The sequence below is a fragment of the Pristiophorus japonicus genome, unplaced genomic scaffold (genome assembly GCF_044704955.1).
Source record: "Pristiophorus japonicus isolate sPriJap1 unplaced genomic scaffold, sPriJap1.hap1 HAP1_SCAFFOLD_272, whole genome shotgun sequence".
NCBI classification, from domain to species: domain Eukaryota; kingdom Metazoa; phylum Chordata; class Chondrichthyes; family Pristiophoridae; genus Pristiophorus; species Pristiophorus japonicus.
In genome coordinates, this window is record NW_027252472.1 from 772,295 (window position 1) to 792,374 (window position 20,080).

The following is a 20,080-nucleotide window of genomic DNA, read 5'->3' on the forward strand; positions in this document are numbered from 1 at the left end:
GGGTATAACACTCCTGTATATATTATATAATAACACACTGTGTGTTACTGGGTATAACACCCTGTATATATTATATAATAACACTGTGTGTTACTGGGTATAACACTGTATATATTATATAATAACACACCGTGTGTTACTGGGTATAACACTCTATATATTATATAATAACACACTGTGTGTTACTGGGTATAACATTCCTGTATATATTATATAATAACACATTGTGTGTTACTGGGTATAACACTCCTGTATATATTATATAATAACACACTGTGTGTTACTGGGTATAACACTCCTGTACATATTATATAATAACACACTGTCTGTTACTGGGTATAACACTCTGTATATATTATATAATAACACACTGTGTGTTACTGGGTATAACATTCCTGTATATATTATATAATAACACACTGTGTGTTACTGGGTATAACACTCCTGTATATATTATATAATAACACACTGTGTGTTACTGGGTATAACACTCTGTATATATTATATAATAACACACTGTGTGTTACTGGGTATAACACTCTGTATATATTATATAATAACACACTGTGTGTTACTGGGTATAACACTCCTGTATATATTATATAATAACACACTGTGTGTTACTGGGTATAACACTCTGTATATATTATATAATAACACACTGTGTGTTACTGGGTATAACACTGTATATATTATATAATAACACACTGTGTGTTACTAGGTATAACACTCCTGTATATATTATATAATAACACACTGTGTGTTACTGGGTATAACACTGTATATATTATATAATAACACACTGTGTGTTACTAGGTATAACACTCCTGTATATATTATATAATAACACACTGTGTGTTACTGGGTATAACATTCTGTATATATTATATAATAACACACTGTGTGTTACTGGGTATAACACTCCTGTATATATTATAATTAATTTCTCTCTATTCCAGCTACATTGTGCGGCAAACGGGAACCAGAAGGACAAATATGAAGCTGACCTTAAGAAGGAAATTAAGAAATTGCAGGTAATCGCGACTGATAAAAGTGATGTAGGGTTCGAGTTACTCACTACCTGTACAGAGTCACTGTTTATTCAGGGTAAGGATCACTCACTGTGTAACTGTACAGAGTCACTGTTTATTCAGGGTAAGGGTCACTCACTGTAACTGTACAGAGTCACTATTTATTCAGGGTAAGGGTCACTCACTGTGTAACTGTACAGAGTCACTGTTTATTCAGGGTAAGGGTCACTCACTAACTGCACACAGTCACTGTTTATTCAGGGTAAGGGTCACTCACTAACTGTACAGAGTCATTGTTTATTCAGGGTAAGGGTCACTCACTAACTGTACAGAGTCACTGTTTATTCAGGGTAAGGGTCACTCACTGTAACTGTACAGAGTCACTGTTTATTCAGGGTAAGGGTCACTCACTAACTGTACAGAGTCACTGTTTATTCAGGGTAAGGGTCACTCACTGTAACTGTACAGAGTCACTGTTTATTCAGGGTAAGGGTCACTCACTGTAACTGTACAGAGTCACTGTTTATTCAGGGTAAGGGTCACTCATTGTAACTGTACAGAGTCACTGTTTATTCAGGGTAAGGGTCACTCACTAACTGTACAGAGTCACTGTTTATTCAGGGCAAGGGTCACTCACTGTAACTGTACAGAGTCACTGTTTATTCAGGGTAAGGGTCACTCACTAACTGTACAGAGTCACTGTTTATTCAGGGTAAGGGTCACTCACTGTAACTGTACAGAGTCACTGTTTATTCAGGGTAAGGGTCACTCACTGTAACTGTACAGAGTCACTGTTTATTCAGGGTAAGGTCACTCACTAACTGTACAGAGTCACTGTTTATTCAGGGTAAGGGTCACTCACTGTAACTGTACAGAGTCACTGTTTATTCAGGGTAAGGGTCACTCACTGTAACTGTACAGAGTCACTGTTTATTCAGGGTAAGGGTCACTCAATGTGTAACTGTACAGAGTCACTGTTTATTCAGGGTAAGGGTCACTCACTAACTGTACAGAGTCACTGTTTATTCAGGGTAAGGTCACTCACTAACTGTACAGAGTCACTGTTTATTCAGGGTAAGGGTCACTCACTGTAACTGTACAGAGTCACTGTTTATTCAGGGTAAGGGTCACTCACTGTAACTGTACAGAGTCACTGTTTATTCAGGGTAAGGGTCACTCACTAACTGTACAGAGTCACTGTTTATTCAGGATCAGGGTCACTCACTAACTGTACAGAGTCACTGTTTATTCAGGGTCAGGGTCACTCACTAACTGTACAGAGTCACTGTTTATTCAGGGTAAGGGTCACTCACTAACTGTACAGAGTCACGGTTTATTCAGGGTAAGGGTCACTCACTAACCGTACAGAGTCACTGTTTATTCAGGGTAAGGGTCACTCACTAACTGTACAAAGTCACTGTTTATTCAGGGTAAGGGTCACTCACTGTAACTGTACAGAGTCACTGTTTATTCAGGGTAAGGGTCACTCACTAACTGTACAGAGTCACTGTTTATTCATGGTAAGGGTCACTCACTGTAACTGTACAGAGTCACTGTTTATTCAGGGTAAGGGTCACTCACTGTAACTGTACAGAGTCACTTTTTATTCAGGGTAAGGGTCACTCACTAACTGTACAGAGTCACTGTTTATTCAGGGTAAGGGTCACTCATTGTAACTGTACAGAGTCACTGTTTATTCAGGGTAGGGGTCACTCACTGTGTAACTGTACAGAGTCACTGTTTATTCAGGGTAAGGGTCACTCACGAACTGTACAGAGTCACTGTTTATTCAGGGTAAGGGTCACTCACTAACTGTACAGAGTCACTGTTTCTTCAGGGTAAGGGTCACTCACTGTAACTGTACAGAGTCACTGTTTATTCAGGGTAAGGGTCACTCACTGTAACTGTACAGAGTCACTGTTTATTCAGGGTAAGGGTCACTCACTAACTGTACAGAGTCATTGTTTATTCAGGGTAAGGGTCACTCACTGTAACTGTACAGAGTCACTGTTTATTCAGGCTAAGGGTCACTCCCTAACTGTACAGAGTCACTGTTTATTCAGGGTAAGGGTCACTCACTGTAACTGTACAGAGTCACTGTTTATTCAGGGTAAGGGTCACTCACTGTAACTGTACAGAGTCACTGTTTATTCAGGGTAAGGGTCACTCACTAACTGTACAGAGTCACTGTTTATTCAGGGTAAGGGTCACTCACTGTAACTGTACAGAGTCACTGTTTATTCAGGGTAAGGGTCACTCACTAACTGTACAGAGTCACTGTTTATTCAGGGTAAGGGTCACTCACTGTAACTGTACAGAGTCACTGTTTATTCAGGGTAAGGGTCACTCACTGTAACTGTACAGAGTCACTGTTTATTCAGGGTAAGGGTCACTCATTGTAACTGTACAGAGTCACTGTTTATTCAGGGTAGGGGTCACTCACTGTGTAACTGTACAGAGTCACTGTTTATTCAGGGTAAGGGTCACTCACGAACTGTACAGAGTCACTGTTTATTCAGGGTAAGGGTCACTCACTAACTGTACAGAGTCACTGTTTATTCAGGGTAAGGGTCACTCATTGTAACTGTACAGAGTCACTGTTTATTCAGGGTAGGGGTCACTCACTGTGTAACTGTACAGAGTCACTGTTTATTCAGGGTAAGGGTCACTCACTGTAACTGTACAGAGTCACTGTTTATTCAGGGTAAGGGTCACTCACTAACTGTACAGAGTCACTGTTTATTCAGGGTAAGGGTCACTCACTGTAACTGTACAGAGTCACTGTTTATTCAGGGTAAGGGTCACTCACTAACTGTACAGAGTCACTGTTTATTCAGGGTAAGGGTCACTCACTGTAACTGTACAGAGTCACTGTTTATTCAGGGTAAGGGTCACTCACTGTAACTGTACAGAGTCACTGTTTATTCAGGGTAAGGGTCACTCATTGTAACTGTACAGAGTCACTGTTTATTCAGGGTAGGGGTCACTCACTGTGTAACTGTACAGAGTCACTGTTTATTCAGGGTAAGGGTCACTCACTAACTGTACAGAGTCACTGTTTATTCAGGGTAAGGGTCACTCACTGTAACTGTACAGAGTCACTGTTTATTCAGGGTAAGGGTCACTCACTAACTGTACAGAGTCACTGTTTATTCAGGGTAAGGGTCACTCACGAACTGTACAGAGTCACTGTTTATTCAGGGTAAGGGTCACTCACTAACTGTACAGAGTCACTGTTTATTCAGGGTAAGGGTCACTCACGAACTGTACAGAGTCACTGTTTATTCAGGGTAAGGGTCACTCACTAACTGTACAGAGTCACTGTTTATTCAGGGTAAGGGTCACTCACTGTAACTGTACAGAGTCACTGTTTATTCAGGGTAAGGGTCACTCACTGTAACTGTACAGAGTCACTGTTTATTCAGGGTAAGGGTCACTCCCTAACTGTACAGAGTCACTGTTTATTCACGGTAAGGGTCACTCACTAACTGTACAGAGTCACTGTTTATTCAAGGTAAGGGTCACTCACTAACTGTACAGAGTCACTGTTTATTCAGGGTAAGGGTCATTCACTAACTGTACAGAGTCACTGTTTATTCAGGGTAAGGGTCACTCACTAACTGTACAGGGTCACTGTTTATTCAGGGTAAGGGTCACTCACTAACTGTACAGAGTCACTGTTTATTCAGCGTAAGGGTCACTCACTGTGTAACTGTACAGAGTCACTGTTTATTCAGGGTAAGGGTCACTCATTGTAACTGTACAGAGTCACTGTTTATTCAGGGTAAGGGTCACTCACTAACTGTACAGAGTCACTGTTTATTCAGGGCAAGGGTCACTCACTGTAACTGTACAGAGTCACTGTTTATTCAGGGTAAGGGTCACTCACTAACTGTACAGAGTCACTGTTTATTCAGGGTAAGGGTCACTCACTGTAACTGTACAGAGTCACTGTTTATTCAGGGTAAGGGTCACTCACTGTAACTGTACAGAGTCACTGTTTATTCAGGGTAAGGGTCACTCACTAACTGTACAGAGTCACTGTTTATTCAGGGTAAGGGTCACTCACTGTAACTGTACAGAGTCACTGTTTATTCAGGGTAAGGGTCACTCACTAACTGTACAGAGTCACTGTTTATTCAGGGTAAGGGTCACTCACTGTAACTGTACAGAGTCACTGTTTATTCAGGGTAAGGGTCACTCACTGTAACTGTACAGAGTCACTGTTTATTCAGGGTAAGGGTCACTCACTGTGGAACTGGACAGAGTCAGTGTTTATTCAGGGTAAGGGTCACTCACTGTGTAACTGTACAGAGTCACTGTTTATTCAGGGTAAGGGTCACTCACTAACTGTACAGAGTCACTGTTTATTCAGGGTAAGGGTCACTCACTGTAACTGTACAGAGTCACTGTTTATTCAGGGTAAGGGTCACTCACTGTAACTGTACAGAGTCACTTTTTATTCAGGGTAAGGGTCACTCAGTAACTGTACAGAGTCACTGTTTATTCAGGGTAAGGGTCACTCACTGTAACTGTACAGAGTCACTGTTTATTCAGGGTAAGGGTCACTCACTAACTGTACAGGGTCACTGTTTATTCAGGGTAAGGGTCACTCACTAACTGTACAGAGTCACTGTTTATTCAGGGTAAGGGTCACTCACTGTAACTGTACAGAGTCACTGTTTATTCAGGGTAAGGGCCACTCACTGTAACTGTACAGAGTCACTGTTTATTCAGGGTAAGGGTCACTCACTAACTGTACAGGGTCACTGTTTATTCAGGGTAAGGGTCACTCACTAACTGTACAGAGTCACTGTTTATTCAGGGTAAGGGTCACTCACTAACTGTACAGAGTCACTGTTTATTCAGGGTAAGGGTCACTCACTAACTGTACAGAGTCACTGTTTATTCAGGGTAAGGGTCACTCACAAACTGTACAGAGTCACTGTTTATTCAGGGTAAGGGTCACTCACTAACTGTACAGAGTCACTGTTTATTCAGGGTAAGGGTCACTCACTAACTGTACAGAGTCACTGTTTATTCAGGGTAAGGGTCACTCACTGTAACTGTACAGAGTCACTGTTTATTCAGGGTAAGGGTCACTCACTGTGTAACTGTACAGAGTCAGTGTTTATTCAGGGTAAGGGTCACTCACTGTAACTGTACAGAGTCACTGTTTATTCAGGGTAAGGGTCACTCACTGTAACTGTACAGAGTCACTGTTTATTCAGGGTAAGGGTCACTCACTAACTGTACAGAGTCACTGTTTATTCAGGGTACGGGTCACTCACTGTAACTGTACAGAGTCACTGTTTATTCAGGGTAAGGGTCACTCACTAACTGTACAGAGTCACTGTTTATTCAGGGTAAGGGTCACTCACTAACTGTACAGAGTCACTGTTTATTCAGGGTCAGGGTCACTCACTGTAACTGTACAGAGTCACTGTTTATTCAGGGTCAGGGTCACTCACTAACTGTACAGAGTCACTGTTTATTCAGGGTAAGGGTCACTCACTAACTGTACAGAGTCACTGTTTATTCAGGGTAAGGGTCACTCACTAACTGTACAGAGTCACTGTTTATTCAGGGTAAGGGTCACGCACTAACTGTACAGAGTCACTGTTTATTCAGGGTAAGGGTCACTCACTGTAATTGTACAGAGTCTGTTTATTCAGGGTAAGGGTCACTCACTGTAACAGAGTCAGTGTTTATTCAGGGTAAGGGTCACTCACTGTAACTGTACAGAGTCACTGTTTATTCAGGGTAAGGGTCACTCACTGTGGAACTGGACAGAGTCAGTGTTTATTCAGGGTAAGGGTCACTCACTGTGTAACTGTACAGAGTCACTGTTTATTCAGGGTAAGGGTCACTCACTAACTGTACAGAGTCACTGTTTATTCAGGGTAAGGGTCACTCACTAACTGTACAGAGTCACTGTTTATTCAGGGTAAGGGTCACTCACTAACTGTACAGAGTCACTTTTTATTCAGGGTAAGGGTCACTCACTGTATAACTGTACAGAGTCACTGTTTATTCAGGGTAAGGGTCACGCACTAACTGTACAGAGTCACTGTTTATTCAGGGTAAGGGTCACTCACTGTAATTGTACAGAGTCACTGTTTATTCAGGGTAAGGGTCACTCACTAACTGTACAGAGTCACTGTTTATTCAGGGTAAGGGTCACTCACAAACTGTACAGAGTCACTGTTTATTCAGGGTAAGGGTCACTCACTAACTGTACAGAGTCACTGTTTATTCAGGGTAAGGGTCACTCACTAACTGTACAGAGTCACTGTTTATTCAGGGTAAGGGTCACTCACTAACTGTACAGAGTCAGTGTTTATTCAGGGTAAGGGTCACTCACTGTAACTGTACAGAGTCACTGTTTATTCAGGGTAAGGGTCACTCACTAACTGTACAGAGTCACTGTTTATTCAGGGTAAGGGTCACTCACTAACTGTACAGAGTCACTGTTTATTCAGGGTAAGGGTCACTCACTGTAACTGTACAGAGTCACTGTTTATTCAGGGTAAGGGTCACTCACTAACTGTACAGAGTCACTGTTTATTCAGGGTAAGGGTCACTCACTAACTGTACAGAGTCACTGTTTATTCAGGGTAAGGGTCACTCACTGTAACTGTACAGAGTCACTGTTTATTCAGGGTAAGGGTCACTCACTAACTGTACAGAGTCACTGTTTATTCAGGGTAAGGGTCACTCACTAACTGTACAGTCACTGTTTATTCAGGGTAAGGGTCACTCACTGTAACTGTACAGAGTCACTGTTTATTCAGGGTAAGGGTCACTCACTGTAACTGTACAGAGTCACTGTTTATTCAGGGTAAGGGTCACTCACTAACTGTACAGAGTCACTGTTTATTCAGGGTAAGGGTCACTCACTGTAACTGTACAGAGTCACTGTTTATTCAGGGTAAGGGTCACTCACTAACTGTACAGAGTCACTGTTTATTCAGGGTAAGGGTCACTCACTAACTGTACAGAGTCACTGTTTATTCAGGGTAAGGGTCACTCACTAACTGTACAGAGTCACTGTTTATTCAGGGTAAGGGTCACTCACTGTAACTGTACAGGGTCACTGTTTATTCAGGGTAAGGGTCACTCACTAAATGTACAGAGTCACTGTTTATTGAGGGTAAGGGTCACTCAGTAACTGTACAGAGTCACTGTTTATTCAGGGTAAGGGTCACTCACTACCTGTACAGAGTCACTGTTTATTCAGGGTAAGGGTCACTCACTGTAACTGTACAGAGTCACTGTTTATTCAGGGTAAGGGTCACTCACTAACTTTACAGAGTCACTGTTTATTCAGGGTAAGGGTCACTCACTGTAACTGTACAGAGTCACTGTTTATTCAGGGTAAGGGTCACTCACTAACTGTACAGAGTCACTGTTTATTCAGGGTAAGGGTCACTCACTAACTGTACAGAGTCACTGTTTATTCAGGGTAAGGGTCACTCACTAACTGTACAGAGTCACTGTTTATTCAGGGTAAGGGTCACTCACTGTAACTGTACAGAGTCACTGTTTATTCAGGGTAAGGGTCACTCACTAACTGTACAGAGTCACTGTTTATTCAGGGTAAGGGTCACTCACTAACTGTACAGAGTCACTGTTTATTCAGGGTAAGGCTCACTCACTAACTGTACAGAGTCACTGTTTATTCAGGGTAAGGGTCACTCACTGTAACTGTACAGAGTCACTGTTTATTCAGGGTAAGGGTCACTCACTGTAACTGTACAGAGTCACTGTTTATTCAGGGTAAGGGTCATTCACTAAATGTACAGAGTCACTGTTTATTGAGGGTAAGGGTCACTCAGTAACTGTACAGAGTCACTGTTTATTCAGGGTAAGGGTCACTCATTGTAACTGTACAGAGTCACTGTTTATTCAGGGTAAGGGTCACTCACTGTAACTGTACAGAGTCAGTGTTTATTCAGGGTAAGGGTCACTCACTAACTGTACAGAGTCACTGTTTATTCAGGATAAGGGTCACTCACTAACTGTACAGAGTCACTGTTTATTCAGGGTAAGGGTCACGCACTGTAACTGTACAGAGTCACTGTTTATTCAGGGTAAGGGTCACTCACTGTGTAACTGTACAGAGTCACTGTTTATTCAGGGTAAGGGTCACTCACTGTAACTGTACAGAGTCACTGTTTATTCAGGGTAAGGGTCACTCATTAACTCTGCACGTGGAGGTCCATTCAGCCCCTCGAGCCTGTTACACAGGAACAGGAGGCCCATTCAGCCCCTCGAGCCTGTTACACAAGAACAGGAGGAGGCCCATTCAGCCCCTCGAGCCTGTTACACAGGAACAGGAGGCCCATTCAGCCCCTTGAGCCTGTTACACAGGAACAGGAGGAGGCCCATTCAGCCCCTCGAGCCTGTTACACGGGAACAGGGGGCCCATTCAGCCCTTCGAGCCTGTTACACAGGAACAGGAGGCCCATTCAGCACCTCGAGCCTGTTACACAGGAACAGGAGGCCCATTCAGCCCCTCGAGCCTGTTACACAGGAACAGGAGGCCCATTCTGCCCCTCGAGCCTGTTACACAGGAACAGGAGGAGGCCCATTCAGCCCCTCGAGCCTGTTACACAGGAACAGGAGGAGGCCCATTCAGCCCCTCGAGCCTGTTACACAGGAACAGGAGGCCCATTCAGCCTCTCGAGCCCGTTACACAGGAACAGGAGGCCCATTCAGTCCCTCGAGCCTGTTACACAGGAACAGGAGGCGGCCCATTCAGCCCCTCGAGTCTGTTACACAGGAACAGGAGACCCATTCAGCCCCTTGAGCCTGTTACACAGGAACAGGAGGCCCATTCAGCCCCTCGAGCCTGTTACACAGGAACAGGAGGCCCATTCAGTCCCTCGAGCCTGTTACACAGGAACAGGAGGCCCATTCAGCCCCTCGAGCCTGTTACACAGGAACAGGAGGGCCATTCAGCCCCTCGAGCCTGTTACACAGGAACAGGAGGAGGCCCATTCAGCCCCTCGAGCCTGTTACACAGGAACAGGAGGAGGCCCATTCAGCCCCTCGAGCCTGTTACACAGGAACAGGAGGCCCATTCAGCCCCTCGAGCCTGTTACACAGGAAGAGGAGGAGGCCCATTCAGCCCCTCGAGCCTGTTACACAGGAACAGGAGGCCCATTCAGTCCCTCGAGCCTGTTACACAGGAACAGGAGGAGGCCCATTCAGCCCCTCAAGCCTGTTACACAGGAACAGGAGGCCCATTCGGCCCCTCGAGTCTGTTACACAGGAACAGGAGGAGGCCCATTCAGCCCCTCAAGCCTGTTACACAGGAACAGGAGGCCCATTCAGCCCCTCGAGCCTGTTACATAGGAACAGGAGGAGGCCCATTCAGCCCCTCGAGCCTGTTATACAGGAACAGGAGACCCATTCAGCCCCCGAGCCTGTTACACAGGAACAGGAGGAGGCCCATTCAGCCCCTCGAGCCTGTTACACAGGAACAGGAGAAGGCCCATTCAGCCCCTCGAGTCTGTTACACAGGAACAGGAGGCCCATTCAGTCCCTCGAGCCTGTTACACAGGAACAGGAGGCCCATTCAGCCCCTCGAGCCTGTTACACAGGAACAGGAGGAGGCCCATTCAGCCCCTCGAGCCTGTTACACAGGAACAGGAGGCCCATTCAGCCCCTCGAGTGTGTTACACAGGAACAGGAGGAGGCCCATTCAGCCCCTCGAGCCTGTTACACAGGAACAGGAGGAGGCCCATTCATCCCCTCGAGCCTGTTACACAGGAACAGGAGGAGGCCCATTCAGCCCCTCGAGCCTGTTACACAGGAACAGGAGGAGGCCCATTCATCCCCTCGAGCCTGTTACACAGGAACAGGAGGAGGCCCATTCAGCCCCTCGAGCCTGTTACACAGGGACAGGAGGCCCATTCAGCCCCTCTCTTCCGAAGCGGAGATGGTCTCTCTCAATCGGTTCGCCTTCATATCCGGAAAACCTCCATCAGTCTGCCCCTTAACCGTCTAAGTTCCTGGGAACACAACCCTAGTTTGTGTATTCTCTCCTTGTAACTTAATGCTTGGCGCGCGGGTATCAGTCTGGTAAACCCACACTGTACTCCCGCCCAAGGCCAATATATCCTCCCGACGGTGTGGGGGCTCGGAACTGCTCACAGTGCTCCAGGTGTGGTCTAACCAGGCCTTGTTTGTTGTTCATTCCTGAGATATGTCCGTCGCTGGCAAGACTGCCATTTATTGCCCGCCCCTAATCGTCGCTTGAGAAGGTGGGGGTGAGCCCCCTTCTTGAACCGCTGCAGTCCGTGTGGTGAAGGTGCTCCCACAGTGCTGTTAGGGAGGGAGTTCCCGGATTGTGACCCAGCGACGATGAAGGAACGGCCGATATATTTCCCAGTCAAGGGATGGAGTGGATTTATGAAAGGGGAAATCATGCTTGACAAATCTTCTGGAATTTTTTGAGGATGTAACCAGTAGAGTGGACAAGGGGGAACCAGTGGATGTGGTGTATTTGGACTTTCAAAAGGCTTTTGACAAGGTCCCACACAAGAGATTGGTGTGTAAAATTAAAGCGCATGGTATTGGGGGTAATGTACTGACGGGGATCGAGAACTGGTTGGCAGACAGGAAGCAGAGAGTCGGGATAAACGGGTCCTTTTCAGAATGGCAGGCAGTGACTAGTGGGGTGCCGCAGGGTTCAGTGCTGGGACCCCAGCTATTTACAATATACATTAATGATTTAGACGAAGGAATTGAGTGTAATATCTCCAAGTTTGCAGATGACAATAAGCTGGGTGGCGGTGTGAGCTGTGAGGAGGATGCTAAGAGGCTGCAGGGTGACTTGGACAGGTTAGGTGAGTGGGGCAAATGCTTGGCAGATGCAGTATAATGTGGATAAATGTGAGGTTATCCACTTTGGGGGCAAAAACAGGAAGACAGAATATTATCTGAATGGTGACAGATTAGGAAAAGGGGAGGTGCAACGAGACCTGGGTGTCATGGTACATCAGTTACTGAAAGTTGGCCATGCAGGTACAGCAGGCGGTGAAGAAGGCAAATGGTATGTTGGCCTTCATAGCGAGAGGATTTGAGTATAGGAGCAGGGAGGTCTTACTGCAGTTGTACAGGGCCTTGGTGAGGCCACACCTGGAATATTGTGTTCAGTTTTTGTCTCCTAATCTGAGGAAGGACATTCTTGCTATTGAGGGAGTGCAGCGAAGGTTCACCAGACTGATTCCCGGGATGGCAGGACTGACATATGAAGAAAGACTGGATCGACTGGGCTTATATTCACTGGAGTTTAGAAGGATGAGATGGGATCTCATAGAAACATATAAAATTCTGACGGGACTGGACAGGTTAGATGCAAGAAGAATGTTCCCGATGTTGGGGAAGTCCAGAACCAGGGCTCACAGTCTAAGGATAAGGGGTAAGCCATTTAGGACAAAGGGTGTTAAAAAAACAAGCCTGAAGGCTTTGTGTCTTAATGCAAGGAGTATCCGCAATAAGGTGGATGAATTAACTGTGCAAATAGATGTTAACAAATATGATGTGATTGGGATTACGGAGACGTGGCTCCAGGATGATCAGGGCTGGGAACTCAACATCCAGGGGTATTCAACATTCAGGAAGGATAGAATAAAAGGAAAATGAGGTGGGGTAGCATTGCTGGTTAAAGAGGAGATTAATGCAACAGTTAGGAAAGACATTAGCTTGGATGATGTGGAATCTATATGGGTAGAGCTGCAGAACACTAAAGGGCAAAAATCGTTAGTGGGAGTTGTGTACAGACCTCCAAACGGTAGTAGTGATTTTCGGGAGGGCATCAAACAGGAAATTAGGGGTGCGTGCAATAAAGGTGCAGCAGTTATAATGGGTGACTTTAATATGCACATAGATTGGGCTAACCAAACTGGAAGCAATACGGTGGAGGAGGATTTCCTGGAGTGCATAAGGGATGGTTTTCTAGACCAATATGTCGAGGAACCAACTAGGGGGGAGGCCATCTTAGACTGGGTGTTGTGTAATGAGAGAGGATTAATTAGCAATCTCGTTGTGCGAGGCCCCTTGGGGAAGAGTGACCATAATATGGTGGAATTCTGCATTAGGATGGAGAATGAAACAGTTAATTCAGAGAGCATGGTCCAGAACTTAAAGAAGGGTAACTTTGAAGGTATGAGGCGTGAATTGGCTAGGATAGATTGGCGAATGATACTGAAGGGGTTGACTGTGGATGGGCAATGGCATACATTTAGAGACCGCATGGATGAATTACAACAATTGTACATTCCTGTCTGGCGTAAAAATAAAAAAGGGAAGGTGGCTCAACCGTGGCTATCTAGGGAAATCAGGGATAGTATTAAAGCCAAGGAAGTGGCATACAAATTGGCCAGAAATGGCAGTGAACCCAGGGACTGGGAGAAATTTAGAACTCAGCAGAGGAGGACAAAGGGTTTGATTAGGGCAGGGAAAATGGAGTACGAGAAGAAGCTTGCAGGGAACATTAAGGCGGATTGCAAAAGTTTCGATAGGTATGTAAAGAGAAAAAGGTTAGTAAAGACAAACGTAGGTCCCCTGCAGTCAGAATCAGGGGAAGTCATAACGGGGAACAAAGAAATGGCGGACCAATTGAACAAGTACTTTGGTTCGGTATTCACGAAGGAGGACACAAACAACCTTCCGGATATAAAAGTGGTCAGAGGGTCTATTAAGGAGGAGGAACTGAGGGAAATCCTTATTAGCCGGGAAATTGTGTTGGGGAAATTGATGGGATTGAAGGCCGATAAATCCCCAGGGCCTGATGGACTGCATCCCAGAGTACTTAAGGAGGTGGCCTTGGAAATAGTGGATGCATTGACAGTCATTTTCCAACATTCCATTGACTCTGGATCAGTTCCTATCGAGTGGAGGGTAGCCAATGTAACCCCACTTTTTAAAAAAGGAGGGAGAGAGAAAACAGGGAATTATAGACCGGTCAGCCTGACCTCAGTAGTGGGTAAAATGATGGAATCAATTATTAAGGATGTCATAGCAGTGCATCTGGAAAATGGTGACATGATAGGTCCAAGTCAGCATGGATTTGTGAAAGGGAAATCATGCTTGACAAATCTTCTGGAATTTTTTGAGAATGTTTCCAATAAAGTGGACAAAGGAGTACCAGTTGATGTGGTATATTTGGACTTTCAGAAGGCTTTCGACAAGGTCCCACACAAGAGATTAATGTGCAAAGTTAAAGCACATGGGATTGGGGGTAGTGTGCTGACATGGATTGAGAACTGGTTGTCAGACAGGAAGCAAAGAGTAGGAGTAAATGGGGACTTTTCAGAATGGCAGGCAGTGACTAGTGGGGTACCGCAAGGTTCTGTGCTGGGGCCCCAGCTGTTTACATTGTACATTAATGATTTAGACGAGGGGATTAAATGTAGTATCTCCAAATTTGCGGATGACACTAAGTTGGGTGGCAGTATGAGCTGCGAGGAGGATGCTATGAGGCTGCAGGGTGACTTGGATAGGTTAGGTGAGTGGGCAAATGCGTGGCAGATGAAGTATAATGTGGATAAATGTGAGGTTATCCACTTTGGTGGTAAAAACAGAGAGACAGACTATTATCTGAATGGTGACAGATTAGGAAAAGGGAAGGTGCAACGAGACCTGGGTGTCATGGTACATCAGTCATTGAAGGTTGGCATGCAGGTACAGCAGGCGGTTAAGAAAGCAAATGGCATGTTGGCCTTCATAGCGAGGGGATTTGAGTACAGGGGCAGGGAGGTGTTGCTACAGTTGTACAGGGCCTTGGTGAGGTCACACCTGGAGTATTGTGTACAGTTTTGGTCTCCTAACCTGAGGAAGGACATTCTTGCTATTGAGGGAGTGCAGCGAAGATTCACCAGACTGATTCCCGGGATGGTGGGACTGACCTATCAAGAAAGACTGGATCAGCTGGGCTTGTATTCACTGGAGTTCAGAAGAATGAGAGGGGACCTCATAGAAACGTTTAAAATTCTGACAGGTTTAGACAGGTTAGATGCAGGAAGAATGTTCCCGATGTTGGGGAAGTCCAGAACCAGGGGTCACAGTCTAAGGATAAGGGGTAAGCCATTTAGGTCCGAGATAAGGAGAAACTTCTTCACCCAGAGAGTGGTGAACCTGTGGAATTCTCTACCACAGGAAGTAGTTGAGGCCAATTCACTAAATATATTCAAAAGGGAGTTAGATGAAGTCCTTACTACTCGGGGGATCAAGGGGTATGGAGAGAAAGCAGGAAGGGGGTACTGAAGTTTCATGTTCAGCCATGAACTCATTGAATGGCGGTGCAGGCTAGAAGGGCTGAATGGCCTGCTCCTGCACCTATTTTCTATGTTTCTATGTTTCTATGAGGAGAAACTTCTTCACTCAGAGAATTGTGAACCTGTGGAATTCTCTACCACAGAAAGTTGTTGGGGGCCAGTTCGTTGGATATATTCAAAAGGGAGTTGGATGTGGCCCTTACGGCTAAAGGGATCAGGGGGGTATGGAGAGAAGGCAGGAGTGGGGTACTGAGGGAATGATCAGCCATGAGCATATTGAATGCTGGTGCAGGCTCGAAGGGCCCAATGGCCTGCTCCTGCACCTATTTTCTATGTTTCTCTGAGTCCTTAGTGACTGAACAGTCCAATACGGGAACCACAGACCCTGTCACAGGTGGGACAGATAGACGTTGAGGGAAGGGGAGGGTGGGACAGATAGACGTTGAGGGAAGGGGAGGGAGGGACAGATAGACGTTGAGGGAAGGGGAGGGTGGGACAGATAGACGTTGAGGGAAGGGGAGGGTGGGACAGATAGACGTTGAGGAAAGGGGAGGGTGGGACAGATAGACGTTGAGGGAAGGGGAGGGTGGGACAGATAGACGTTGAGGGAAGGGGGAGGGTGGGACAGATAGACGTTGAGGGAAGGGGAGGGTGGGACAGATAGACGTTGAGGGAAGGGGAGGGTGGGACAGATAGACGTTGAGGGAAGGGGAGGGTGGGACAGAGAGACGTTGAGGGAAGGGGAGGGTGGGACAGATAGACGTTGAGGGAAAGGGGAGGGTGGGACAGAGAGACGTTGAGGGAAGGCGAGGGTGGGACAGATAGACGTTGAGGGAAGGGGAGGGTGGGACAGATAGACGTTGAGGGAAGGGGAGGGTGGGACAGATAGACGTTGAGGGAAGGGGAGGGTGGGACAGATAGACGTTGAGGGAAGGGGAGGGTGGGACAGATAGACGTTGAGGGAAGGGGAGAGTGGGACAGAGAGACGTTGAGGGAAGGGGAGGGTGGGACAGATAGACGTTGAGGGAAGGGGAGGGTGGGACAGATAGACGTTGAGGGAAGGGGAAGGTGGGACAGGTTTGCCGCACGCTCCTTCCGCTGCCTGCGCTTGCTTTCTGCGTGCTCGCAATTGGCGACGAGACTCGAGGTGCTCAGCGCCCTCCCGGATGCACTTCCTCCACTCAGGGTGGACTGGTCTTTGGCCAGGGACTCCCAGGTGTCGGTGGGGGATGTTGCACTTTATCAGGGGAGGGGTGTGTCCCTTGTAACGTTCCCTCTGCCCACCTTGGGGCTCGCTTGCCCGTGAAGGAGTTCCGAGTAGAGCGCTCGCTTTGGGGAGTCTCGTTTCTGGGGGGGGCATGCGGACAATGTGGCCCTGCCCAGCGGAGCTGGTCGAGTGTGGTCAGTGCTTCGATGCTGGGGATGTCGGGCCTGGTCGAGGACGCTAACGTTGGTGCGTCTGTCCTCCCCGGGGGATTTGCAGGATCTCGCGGAGACAGCGTTGGTGGTATTTCTCCAGCGACTCGAGGTGTCTACTGTCCATGTGTCGACTTGTAGACGGTGCTCACTGCAGCCACTGTGTGCCGGCGGTGGAGGGAGTGAGGGTTGAAGGTGGTGTGTAGCGTGCTCGATCGAGCGGGCTGCTCTGTCCTGGGTGGTGCCTCGCTTCTCGAGTGTTTGTCGGAGCTGCAACTCACCCAGGCGAGCTTTGTTGGCAACTTACTGCCGACCTGTATCTTAACCACCTTCCCTCTCCTTGCCCTGGCAGAGGTTACGAGACCAAATTAAGACGTGGGTGGCGTCCAACGAGATCAAAGACAAAAGACAACTGATTGAGAATCGGAGGCTGATTGAGACGGTAAGGGAGCTTGTGCGACAGGCGGGTCTGTGGGTCGAGAACTGTCCTTTCACACTCCGACATCTCTGCACCCCTCCAATCCTGCCCCCTTGAGCATCCCCCGATCGCTCCACCATCGGCGGCCGAGCCTTCAGCTGCCTGGGGCCCCGAGCTCTGGAACTCCCTCCCTAAACCTCTCCGCCTCTCTCTCTCTCCTCCTTCAAGACGCTCCTTAAAACCCACCTCTCTGTGACCCAGCTTGTGGTCCCCTGTCCCCGATATCTCCCGGTGTGGCTCGGGGCCAAATAGAATTGGGGAGCGCAGAGATCTCGGAGGGTTACAGAGATAGGGAGGGGGGGCGAGGGAGGGATTTGAACAGGAGGATGAGAATTGTCGGGGCTGGAGGGGGTTACAGAGATAGGGAGGGGGGCGAGGGAGGGATTTGAACAGGAGGATGAGAATTGTCGGGGCTGGAGGAGGTTACAGAGATAGGGAGGGGGCGAGGGAAGGATTGGAACAGGAGGATGAGAATTGTCGGGGCTGGAGGAGGTTACAGAGATAGGGAGGGGGCGAGGGAAGGATTGGAACAGGAGGATGAGAATTGTAGGGGCTGGAGGGGGTTACAGAGATAGGGAGGGGGCGAGGGAGGGATTTGAACAGGAGGATGAGAATTGTAGGGGCTGGAGGAGGTTACAGAGATAGGGAGGGGGCGAGGGAAGGATTGGAACAGGAGGATGAGAATTGTCGGGGCTGGAGGAGGTTACAGAGATAGGGAGGGGGCGAGGGAAGGATTGGAACAGGAGGATGAGAATTGTAGGGGCTGGAGGGGGTTACAGAGATAGGGAGGGGGCGAGGGAGGGATTTGAACAGGAGGATGAGAATTGTAGGGGCTGGAGGAAGTTACAGAGATAGGGAGGGGGGCGAGGGAGGGATTTGAACAAAGGATGAGAATTGTAGGGGCTGGAGGAGGTTACACAGATAGGGAGGGGGGCGAGGGAGGGATTTGAACAGGAGGATGAGAATTGTAGGGGCTGGAGGAGGTTACAGAGATAGGGAGGGGGGGGCGAGGGAGGGATTTGAACAGGAGGATGAGAATTGTAGGGGCTGGAGGAGGTTACAGAGATAGGGAGGGAAGGATTGGAACAGGAGGATGAGAATTGTAGGGGCTGGAGGAGGTTACAGAGATAGGGAGGGGGCGAGGGAGGGATTGGAACAGGAGGATGAGAATTGTAGGGGCTGGAGGGGGTTACAGAGATAGGGAGGGGGCGAGGGAGGGATTGGAACAGGAGGATGAGAATTGTAGGGGCTGGAGGAGGTTACAGAGATAGGGAGGGGGCGAGGGAGGGATTTGAACAGGAGGATGAGAATTGTAGGGGCTGGAGGAGGTTACAGAGATAGGGAGGGGGCCATGGAGGGATTGGAAAATCTAGCTGTGATGGGCCTTGCAACGTTTTACTACCTAATAAAGGGTCGATATAAATGTGGGTACTTGTTCATGTATCTCTCCTTCTCCCCGCCCACTTGTCTCTCTCCTCCTCGCAGCAAATGGAACGGTTTAAGGTGGTAGAGCGAGAGACTAAAACCAAAGCCTACTCCAAGGAAGGCTTGGGCCTTGCGACCAAGATCGACCCAGCGCAGAAAGAGAAGGAAGATGTGGGCCAGTGGTTAACGGTAAGGGATAGGATCAGGGCTCGAGTCCCAGAGTATATACATCTCCCTCCAACAGTGCGGGGCTCCCTCAGTACTGCCCCTCCGACAGTACGGCGCTCCCTCAGTACTGCCCCTCCGACAGTGCGGGGCTCCCTCAGTACTGCCCCTCCGACAGTACGGGGCTCCCTCAGTACTGCCCCTCCGACAGTACGGGGCTCCCTCAGTACTGCCCCTCCGACAGTACGGGGCACCCTGAGTACTGCCCCTCCGACAGTGCGGGGCTCCCTCAGTACTGCCCCTCCGACAGTGCGGGGCTCCCTCAGTACTGCCCCTCCGACAGTACGGGGCTCCCTCAGTACTGCCCCTCCGACAGTGCGGGGCTCCCTCAGTACTGCCCCTCCGACAGTGCGGGGCTCCCTCAGTACTGCCCCTCCGACAGTGCGGGGCTCCCTCAGTACTGCCCCTCCGACAGTGCGGGGCTCCCTCAGTACTGCCCCTCCGACAGTGCGGGGCTCCCTCAGTACTGCCCCTCCGACAGTGCGGCACTCCCTCAGTACTGCCCCTCGGACAGTACGGCACTCCCTCAGTACTGCCCCTCCGACAGTGCGGCACTCCCTCAGTACTGCCCCTCCGACAGTACGGCACTCCCTCAGTACTGCCCCTCCGACAGTGCGGCACTCCCTCAGTACTGCCCCTCCGACAGTACGGCACTCCCTCAGTACTGCCCCTCCGACAGTGCGGCACTCCCTCAGTACTGCCCCTCCGACAGTGCGGGGCTCCCTCAGTACTGCCCCTCCGACAGTGCGGGGCTCCCTCAGTACTGCCCCTCCGACAGTGCGGGGCTCCCTCAGTACTGCCCCTCCGACAGTGCGGGGCTCCCTCAGTACTGCCCCTCCGACAGTACGGCGCTCCCTCAGTACTGCCCCTCCGACAGTACGGCACTCCCTCAGTACAGCCCCTCCGACAGTGCGGCGCTCCCTCAGTACTGCCCATCCGACAGTACGGCACTCCCTCAGTACTGCCCCTCCGACAGTACGGCACTCCCTCAGTACAGCCCCTCCGACAGTGCGGCGCTCGCTCAGTACTGTCCCTCCGACAGTGCGGCGCTCCCTCAGTACTGGCACCGGCGAGTGTGGGGCCTGGATTATGAGGCTTGCGTCCCAGAGTATATACATCTACCTGTTGGCAGTTTAGTCCCAGGTTTGGAGGACGGGTGGTGTATTAAAAATCTATGTGGCTCTCCCTTCTAGTCCCAATATCTTTCTTTTGGGCCC

The 20,080-nt window shown here is 48.4% G+C and overlaps 1 protein-coding gene across 1 annotated transcript in view; it reads left to right on the forward strand.

Moving 5' to 3' along the window:
• LOC139247550 (CCR4-NOT transcription complex subunit 3-like) overlaps positions 1 to 20,080 on the forward strand; it is a 51,766-nt gene that overhangs the window by 5,514 nt on the left and 26,172 nt on the right. Inside the window, exons 3-5 of the mRNA XM_070871658.1 lie at positions 960 to 1,034; positions 17,088 to 17,177; positions 18,699 to 18,827. Of these exons, the coding sequence (XP_070727759.1) occupies positions 960 to 1,034; positions 17,088 to 17,177; positions 18,699 to 18,827 (294 nt within the window). The remainder of the gene's footprint in view (positions 1 to 959; positions 1,035 to 17,087; positions 17,178 to 18,698; positions 18,828 to 20,080) is intronic.